The 10,269-nt window shown below is 36.5% G+C and overlaps 2 protein-coding genes across 3 annotated transcripts; both read right to left on the bottom strand.

Moving 5' to 3' along the window:
• Positions 1–775: 775 nt before the first annotated feature.
• On the bottom strand, positions 776–1,513 carry LOC113285835. The gene has a single exon (XM_026534582.1). It carries the CDS (start codon positions 1,408–1,410, stop codon positions 1,111–1,113), a length of 300 nt encoding a protein of 99 aa, XP_026390367.1. The 5' UTR covers positions 1,411–1,513; the 3' UTR covers positions 776–1,110.
• A 977-nt stretch (positions 1,514–2,490) lies between these two features.
• Positions 2,491–8,629, bottom strand: LOC113288318 (pentatricopeptide repeat-containing protein At3g59040-like). 2 transcript variants are annotated; one of them, XM_026537325.1, is made up of 8 exons: positions 8,317–8,629; positions 8,025–8,221; positions 6,845–7,157; positions 6,050–6,340; positions 5,034–5,282; positions 4,141–4,265; positions 3,559–3,657; positions 2,491–3,245 (listed from the first exon to the last, which is right to left on the bottom strand). In XM_026537325.1, exons 2-8 carry the CDS (start codon positions 8,072–8,074, stop codon positions 2,684–2,686), a joined length of 1,689 nt encoding a protein of 562 aa, XP_026393110.1. In that variant the 5' UTR covers positions 8,075–8,221; positions 8,317–8,629; the 3' UTR covers positions 2,491–2,683. The 2 variants fall into 2 exon arrangements, with proteins under 2 accessions (XP_026393110.1, XP_026393109.1); XM_026537324.1 differs by having other exon boundaries at positions 8,025–8,629.
• Between the last annotated feature and the right edge of the window lie 1,640 nt (positions 8,630–10,269).

The following is a 10,269-nucleotide window of genomic DNA, read 5'->3' as shown; positions in this document are numbered from 1 at the left end:
CTAAGTTGGAAGATGTGAAAGAATGGTTTCCAAACAACAAGAAGGTTTTTTTTCTGTCAAATCCACCTATAAGTCTATAATAGTTTAAGTACTCTCAAACTCCAATATTGAGGTACGGATGTTTTTAAATTTATTTGCAAGCAAAAGTATCCACCTAAGGTCGATTTCTTCATGTGGACTTTGGCTCATAAGTATTCACCTACAAGAGATCTATTAAGAAGAAAAGGTATTGTTGTTGAGCAAAACTGCCTTCTTATTCACAAGATGAAACAACAGACTATCTCTTGCTGCATCGTAGTTTTGCTAGAAAGATTTGATCTTATTTTGAAGAAAAATCTTGTTGGCATTTCACTGTGAACTCTGATATTCTCTTCATGACAGCAGCTTGGGCTTGTTCTTTTTCTTCTAAGACTCGACTTCAAATCTGGAATCTCATACCTGCAGTAGTTATGTGGCGCATTGGTGCGAAAGATCAAGAGCTTTTAATATTAAGGAGAGTAATGATGTATTGATGTGGCAGTGAGGGATAAAACTATTTATCAACTCTTCTTGGTGTTTGGTGTTTAAGGAGTTTGAACATGGTTCGTATAACGATATAACGGTCAATTGGTCTAATTTTTTCGACATTCATTAAGCTCGGAGGTTGTCTTGTAACTTTATTTGCTAATTTTTTCCTGTAACTAGGGTTGTTTCAGCCTCTTATGCACTCTCTTTTTGTTCAATAAAAATTTTCTTTGCCGATAAAAAAAAACCATGAGGATCTGCACACACTGTATAAAGAGTACTACGATAGCTAAATAGTCGATAACTTGTACTATAATTTTTCATCGATCCGGTACATATTAACAAAGCAGTCACTAGCAGTAACTAGCTCGATATAAATAACAGTAACTAGTATAATAATTTAAAACAACCTGATAGTAGAAGCGAGAGTTCCTGTGTACTACCACCACAGTTATACACACCACAAAAACGTCGACCTTGGGACTTGGATCATTCAAGCAATTTGTGTTCCAAATGACACGACGTGGGCCTGGCTGACAATATACACCAGAGCACGCAGGTGGGCTGCTAGCAGAAGATCAAACTTCACGCAGAGGGTTAGTTAGCTTAAAACCCATAAATTGATGACGCACTGTTAGCGTCGTTAATGAAGTAATTAGAGGAAGAGGAAGAGGAGGTCAATATTGCTTTCGCTTTTGTGGCCATTTGAAATGATGATGACGACGGCGAAGAAAACTTGGATGATGAAAATGAAGAAAGATTGTTTTCATTGGTAAAATTGCCAGCATCTCTGTGATCTTCTTCAACTATTGTATCTAACATCTTTGGAGTTCGGCGTCGCATTACGCTTACAAATTGTGGTGGTGCGACTTCCATAACAAACCTTCCAACTCTTGAAGTTGCCATTAATTAAAATCTTAAAAGAGATTCGATCAAAGGAAAACTAAATAATCTAAGAAGATATCTGGAGAAAAGAGGAGGGTATGAATTGGTCGGATAAGGAAAAAACTAACAATTGGACATACCATTTTATAGTGCAAATGAGGTGTGTTGTGGATTCATTTACAAGTCTCAATCGTTGTGGAAATTGTTGCTTTTTAACCACAAGTGCATGCCCCTCTTTACTTATTTTTTTGTGCGAGACATAAATTGGCATTAGTCGTAGGTCCATGTATCGATACGTGTCAATCTTTGGATAAGAAAACGAATAGTCTGGTGATAAGGTGGCCTAAATTGATTAGCAGCGAGATAAGAAATTGGTTTATTGACGTAAGATGGACATTGACAATACCGGCCCTCATATGTGATCTCATAAAGTGTGCACTTGTTGCTTTGTATAGGATGGCCGGTGGGCGTGGGTCTTTCCGTTGTGGGCACTCAGCCTGTGGTTCAATTTGACTCGACATGAGAAAATTTACCAGGTCTAGACAATTACTTGTAAAATGATGGTAAAGGTATCCGGAACTGAGCTCATACATGGATGCATGATACTTGCCCAATGCTACCCTTGAGCTCTCTCTCTCCTCTGCAGGCTGTAGCTAATCTCATTGATCATGGATTCATGATACTGGACACCATTAACTCTAGCAACCCTTTAACGAATCCGGAACTGAGATGAGATCTCTCAGAAACATTTCACATCCAAGTATATGAGGGCTTGGAAGTTGACAAAGGATGGCAAATTTCCCTCTTGGTTAATTTATTATGTTGATGAAGGATATGAGTACACTTATTTATCCTGTAGGGAGTAGTCCAAATAAAGCATCAACAACTACAACCAGTTTGTTAGCAGCAAATACTTCATCTTTGGTTAATTTCACAGTAAGCCACACAGGAAGATTGCATTTGAAATGCCGGAAAATCAGAAAGTGTAAACTGGAACTGACAACAGGTCTAGTCTAAATAAAAACAAAAGGACTCTTTTCCTTTTACCATCTAGAGCTTGGTTGGTTATCACCAGGAACAAAGAAATCAAATAAGACAGTCTTTTGGAACAATATCAATGGTAGCCTATAAATTTAAAAATTAACGAATTACATGAAGCTGTTCTACATACTCTTTCCTATAATACAAAACTTGCAAATCATACAACATCCAAATTTGCATTATTTTACAGTTACAGAATTTGTGCAGTATTACCATAATGGCGATCAAGTCGGTTTGTTATGGGAACAAGAAGCTAAGACATCACTACCTCAGTCTCATCAGTCTTAGTCTCATCCACATCCTCGTCATCCTCATCCTCATCTTCATCTTCATCGTCGTCATCTTCAACGTCACGGTCTACGTAATTGGAGGATCCACTAAGAGTTTGTTTATCGAAGTCATGGTCGGCAAGGCCTGTAAGCTCGTTTGCTTCCCTCTGTTCGTCCGTCGTTTTTGCCAAAGACATGAGGATGTTTTTCGCTTTCTGATCCGGCGGGAACCCAGAAGATCCCATTTCGTTAAACCAATATACAGCACTTCCGAAATCCATGTTCTTGCCATGAGCATCCATTATAATTGTGAAGATTGTCTGGTTAGGTTTTATGTTGTGTAATCGCATCTCTTCGTATTTTTCCATCATATTGTCTAGATTACTAATCCTTGCATATCCTTTTATTAAAGTTCCATAAGTCACAACATTTGGTGTAAAGCCATCTTGTCGCAGTCTCTTAAAGAAGTTCTCAGCACCTTCCATGTCAGACGCATTCACATATGCAGATAACATTGTTGCATAAGAACAGAGATCAGGAGTGCACCTACACAATACAAATAGCAACTAATACTTGAGAAAGCTAAATTGTCGATTTAAAGACCGGAACTCAGAAATGTTATGGACTGGCACCAGAATCCTTATTCAAAAAACACCACTACGACTCATGCTAAAATGAATGTCAAGATTATGTTTTGCTTCCTAATGATTGTGTACATATGGTACAAGAATCCAGTATTCCTCGAGCAACATTGATGCTAGCCGATTATAGGCATACAGTTCTATCTGAGACATAAAAATGACATGCTTCTATAATATTTCAAATTATTACAGGAGGGAGGGAGGGAAAGGGTTCGTACCTGTCTCTCCTCATGCTCTTGAACACAGTCCGGGCTTCTTCTACCATTCCCGAAAGGGCAAAAGCATCAAGCAAAATATTGTAAGCTTTGCGGGTTGGCCTGTTAGAAAGAAAAGAAAAAAGAAAAATAAGAAGGAAGTTCAGTATACCATAATTGTATAATTTGTATGATGTTCTCCTGTTCAACTATTATGAAGTCATATACATGTTGTTAGCTGATTACCTTCTTACTTATAGCTAGGTTCGGTTAGTTTTTTGAAATACTTACCCTACTGCGAAGATGAATCGGTTCAGTGAGTCAAAATTAGCAAATTAGAAAATAAAGATCAGTCCAGTTAGTGATTAACAATATTCTTGTCAGGGTCTTATACACAACTCAACTAGTGCAGTTTCTATTAATGCATTATTATCATAAGTCGAAACAGATCTGAAGATATTTGTGTTCTCTGAGAAAATAAAACGTTATGTGAAGCATATATTAACACAAGCTAAGATCATTGTGAAACCATTTATGAATCTAATGCCGGCTACCATTTGTTGGAAACACAAATAAATATAATTATACATGCAAGTTGCAGCGCACCTTACACCAGCATCAAGCATCTCTTCAAAAACGGCCAACGCTTCTTCATCCCTTCTGGCCTTGCCGTAAGCACTAATCAGCAACGTATAGCTCACAACATCAGGTTTAAGACCAGCTCGTTGCATCTAAACAAGCAAATTATTCTTCAGATTTTAATATCCCCGTATTCAAGAAATACCAAACATATCATATTTTAATGCATGATTAAGGACTTGGGCTGCGAGATTTAGTCAGTATATCCAGAAAAAGAAAGTCAAGAGATGAATGAGTGAAGAAAATTAGTGAAATTCCCATATACTATGGTGTAGATCTATTAATGTTAAATCCACAAGAATAGAAAACAAAAATACTGTATCGTGACTGGGCTGAACTACAGACTATTGAATATGAATCTCACTTTTAACACTTGCGACCAACTTGTAAGTAGTTTGCGGTAAGCATAAGTCCACATTAAAGCATAAAAATATATACCACAGTTTTTAGTGATTTGCTACTATTATAGTAAAACATATCAGTGGTCTCAGGTTCCTATAATTCTTTAAGAGTTTGCTGTCTTTATATAGGAGTAAACTAGTTAAAATAAATATAAGTAATTTCTTCTTGTTCTTTTTTGATTAACTTCTGATTGTCCCTAAAGTCACACCACGATCTCTGTATTCGCTAAAAAGTAAGGAAAGAAAAGGAAAAGAGAAAATGAACTCTAAAGATTCTATATTAGAAACCCCCTATGAGGAGTAATTTTTATATGGTATCAGTTTTGAGCATACATGTGACAGTTACATACTTTTACACGCAAGGTGTCCAATCTCATAGAAGATGGAATATGCCGCAAAAAACTGGGTAAGGTTAAGAATAATGTGTGGATCCCTAGTACTTAAAACAATTTGTAGTACCTGATCATAAATTTTTGAAGCCTCCTTATAATTGGTCTCGAAGGACATCAGGCTGTTATAAGTAATCGTAGATTGGGGGACCCCTTTTTCAGCCATCTTTGCAAATAACTGGCGAGCTTTTTCATAATTTCCAGCTTTCTTATACATGTAAATCATCATATGGAACATTTTCTGATCTGGCTTTAAAGGTGATACCTCATCGTTTAACAGGGTCTCGAAGATTGATTCAGCTTCCTTGAACTTGTCCCCCTGGAATGTGCGCACATTGAAAGTTTTATGAGTTATAAAGCAAATCTGAGGATTAAATTATTTCTAGCAAATCGATGGAGCTGCCAACTCCCTATACTTGAGAGATTCAGGATAATGTGCATAACCTCTTTTCAAAAATATAGATGCCAAAAAGAAGCAATCAGAAAACAAAAGAAAGGAACAGCAAAAATATAATGGGACATGGCGCATAGGGAGTTAAAATAAATATAACATGCTATGCTATGTCTACAAAATGCATTTGTAACAGGTTCATTTTCCTGTTTGATGTTCAAGCCCATATGTTCAGACAAAGTCTAACTGAAAGCTGCTATAGAGACTGCAGTCGACCAACCATCAAGGAAATTGAAGACGAGACCTTGACTTCGACATTGGAAATATGCTCCCAAGATTACAATAGGCAGAAGCAATCAAAACCTACTGATTTTATTAATATTCAGTTAGGTCAGGATGTATGCATTTGGGATCTACATAATCCAGGCATGAGTAAGCAACCTAGAAACTCAAAATCAACCACAGAAAATTTTAAGTCAACTAGCTATTGATCACTGGTATCACAATAAACCAAACAAAGTACGAGTAAACCAGAGTTTAAGTCCACCAAACTCTGATTTACAAATCCCAAGGAAGAAAAGGAAAGAAATATTACTTCACTCCATACACTCCCCAGACTAGATCAAACATTCATGTCGTTCCTATAATACTAGAAAAAGAAATTTCAAGGTGGGATATAAGTCAGAACAAGTTACCCCAACAAATATCTTTAGTATTATCTGATAAGTTACAGCTGACGGTTCAGGGCCTGAAGTCTGCATCCTTCGAAATACAGCTTCAGCCTTATTGTATTGGCCTCCTTTTCCATATGCTTCCATCAGAGCTGTTTGGGATATCACATTTGGAGGGTATCCATTCTTGTTCATGTAGCTTAATACCCTCTCCGCCCTGTTGAAATCACCTAGCTTTCCATAAGCCGTAACAAGCATCAAAAAATCCATCTCATTGAAGTTCCACCAGTGTTGAGTCCTGAGCCACTCAAGAATCTATAAATGGAATACAAACAAAGTACACCATCAATATAACAGATTACCGAGATATATTAAACATGTTGGTAAGGTCTGGGTCGGAAAGAAAAGGTTTCAGTCTACATGCATGAAACTGAACACTAAATGAACAAACCACATTGACATTATTTACAGAAAATTGACTCCCATAAAGATGGGAAACTTCTCGCATTTTTAATAGAAGGCAAAATGGCTCTGTGGAGAACATTCTAGAATAAAATAATGCAAAATTAAGATACATGGGAACCCTAACAAGTCGATTAATCAACTTCAAGCGAGTCTCCTAATTGTATAATATGCTTGGCATCAAATGAGAACTAACAGCTAAGTTAAGCTTCAAACTAGTCGAATTACTTCTTTAACAAACCATGTGAGATCCTTCCATATTTGAAAACATGTTCAAGAAGGTGATTTAATTTTCTAAAACTAGTGAAGAAAATGGAAAGAAAAATTTGATGTGCCACAAGTGTTTCGTTTGAATACCTCGCTGACTAGGTTCCATTTCTTAATCTGCTTAAATCTCACTAAGGAGCCCAGTACAAGGTCCTTTGGAAGACCTTGGTTTTTCATCCTTTGGGTTCTAAGGATCGCAACTGCAGAACCCTCCTCTTCAATTTCTGTCATCAATTTCCTCCAATTCTTCTGATCTACTTCATCAGCTGCATCTTTGAAAACTTCTACTTTTTTTCTCCTTTGCATAAACTTTCTTGGTGCTAACATACCAAGACAAACAACCTCTCCTCTTCGATGGATTTTTACCGTGGGAACATATGAACTTTGGAAGATCTTTGCTTCGCTGAAAAGGAACAAGAGACTAATGGTTAAATTACAAATATGACAAAATGAACTTAAAACAGTATTGCATGTTTTCACAAGAAACCAAGTAGTCAAGTGGAGTATCCCTATAAACAAACGGGGAGACTCTTATTTGTTTGTCATTGATAGTTGATATGTCTAATAACTTCAACTAATTATCCAATAGATGAACTTTCAATGGTTTCGCTCCCGTGACAATTTGGACTGCTTACACCTAGTTTCGTTGAAATAGAAAGATTGAAATACAAAAGAAACAAACTAACACTGACCTATCGCTATCACTTGACTAAACAAGAAGTTTGTTGAAATTACTATAAGATGGTTCCAAAGCAAGTATGTATTAGTGCTTATGAATTTGCATTTGTAGCAAAACAAGCATACGGTGACATGATATAAACTATGTTGAGAGAAGGGCATAAGCCCCGACAGTGACTTCCAACTCTATGTATTACGGGGTTGAGATTTCAAAGCCAAACCTGGACTTCCAAAACTGTTCAAGATGATTGAAATACAGTGGGTTTTGGTGGAAATTTAAAAAACTCTGATGTTATCATTCACTCAGACTCATTGCTGATCTAATTTCTGGAAAGTAAGTTCACCAGAGATTCTCTAAGCATTAATCAAACACTAGAAGTGCATGTTGATTGAAAACAGAAAATCAAAAAAGTAAACTTAATCTTATCCTAAAATGGGAAGGAATTAATGGAAAAGAAACCCCAGTTCGCAACAATCAAACACTAATAAAGCAAACACTGTTAGCAAGAGACAAATACTTTTCATATAGAGAGATACAAGAAACAAATTAGAGAATTTGAACACTGAAAACAGGTGGTGGTGTAATAGTTACCTCAAATTAGACGAGAAGGAGAGGAAAGAAAGTGATTGAATTGCTTCCATTTTTGAGACGAAGCAAAATTTCTCAGCTGATAAGGCAGAGACAGAGCTGTTTTTCTCCCCAATTTCTTCTCAAGTCGATGCCTTATCAGCTTCAACAGAGCAGAAGCTCCAAAACCCAAAACCTCTTGTTAAATGGACAGTATCTGCCTATCCGTTCATTGAAACACAAAGTACTTTCGGTAACTGAGAAAATCCATACCATAAAAAAAAAGAAAAAAAATGGTTCACACTCTACACATTACCCTCTCAAACGTAGCAAACTGGTAAGGTGCGTGCCATGAGTGCCTAGGGGCTAGGGCACAAGGGGGCAATTTTGGGGTGAGTATTAGATGGTCGGATGACCGCGCTACTACGGCAAAACAGATAAGAGATCGAGTCCCAATCGGACGGTAGAGACTACATCGGAGGGTATTCAACCTCCAACGGCTCATTCTCTATCGCAATAAAAATGTGAATTCAAACATAGAATTTACACCACAATTTTTACCCAATTTTTTTTTAATCTTTTCTTCCTAAATAATCCAAATGGCAAAATTTGAAATCCAATTTGGCTTAGTTCAAGGCAGGGAAAATTTAAGGCAGATTGGATTTCAAATTTTGCCATTTGGATTATTTAGGAAGAAAAGATTAAAAAAAAATTGGGTAAAATTTTGACATTAAATTTTCCCTGCCTTGAACTTTTTTTTTGCCTTTTTGTTGCAGGTTTGATTTGGCTACCCAAAACTCGTAGACTTCTTTGGGAAAATTTCAAACCTCCAACAAAAAGGCAAAAAAAAAGTTCAAGGCAGGGAAAATTTAATGGCAAAGCAAAAGATAAACAAAGGAAACTCCATTTATGAGCGCATTGGTTAGAAGTTTAGTGAAATGAAGAAGATAAACAAGATGAAGAACATTGTCCTTGATTTTTATTTTTAAAGTCTTCATTATAAGTTATGAATGTCTGGTTTATATCTTACGAGCAGACTGTACATGCGATGCACGTCTTCGAATTTTAGGTGTTCACCTTTTTTTTTACTGGAGATACTGACCCGAAAAATTTAGTTTTTATCCCCAAGATCCAATGTCAGTGTTTCTGTATTATGTGGGTTTTTCATATTATAGATTTTTATGATCATTAATGTGCCATATATGAACCGTGAAGATAGTGAGAACTACAGAAAAAGGCGATGGAACAGAAGCAGTGTAGTTTCAATTTTAGGTCCTTATACATGTTTATTATTTCAACTACACCCATAAAATAACTGACATATATATAACAGAAGTCCTTTTAGTTTGACGGGTGAGATGTAAATACGGATGATATCCGATGGCTGCCGTGAATAGTTCACAACGGAAATAATTTTCGAATTTTTCAGTCCTCATACATGTTTATGAAAGAGACACTAATGTAAATTAGAATTCGAAAATTAGATTATGAAACTTAATGATGGATGCAATAGTTTATATCTTAATAATATCTTAAAATTAAACTTAACTTAATTGAGATTTCATAATAACTTTAAATCTTGATTAAATGCATCGTACAAATGTTAATCTAGCTGCATCATATTTGGGAAACACTCTCAAGATTTGATAACAAGTATCGAATTAAAAATCTTTTCCCACTTTGTTGCACCATTCAACCCCACACATTTGCTCCACATCAAATTCGTTTTTACCATTTGCTCGTTTTGATTGCCTTGAATAAGCGCAGGAACAAACAAGTTCACATCCTTATTGATTACTTGGAAGCGATGACCCCAAGAATTTGCATATCGATTATTGAGGTTCAATGTTTCTTCTTGAAATCTCTGAAATATGTTTTGTCGTACAGTATGTTGTTACTGTTGTACACCATTGATATGGTTTTATGTAACAAGAACATAATTCCTGCAGATGCATTTATTTTCAGCTAAAGTAAATTTGCGACCGCGTACTGACATGCGAACTGACATATTGAACTCGTGGAGTGAAATAATGAAGATTGAAGAAATAGTGTGAGATGAAATGAAATTCGAATTTGGTAGCCTGATGGATTGAGGACCGTTGGACGGAATACACTAGGCGATCAAGTCTACACCGCTGGCGAGCGACTATTGAGCGTCTGATATAGTGTTAACCGAGCGGTCGAAACTCGACCTGGCCTGGCTAAGTGGGAGCTAAGAGACAAATTTTCCACTTAGCCAGACTTAGCCAGATTAGTTTGTTTGTTTGCC

This window comes from Papaver somniferum, chromosome 6 (genome assembly GCF_003573695.1).
Source record: "Papaver somniferum cultivar HN1 chromosome 6, ASM357369v1, whole genome shotgun sequence".
Taxonomy (NCBI): Eukaryota; Viridiplantae; Streptophyta; class Magnoliopsida; order Ranunculales; family Papaveraceae; genus Papaver; species Papaver somniferum.
Note: the sequence above shows the minus strand (reverse complement) of the source record. Positions and strands in the feature narration are given on the sequence as shown.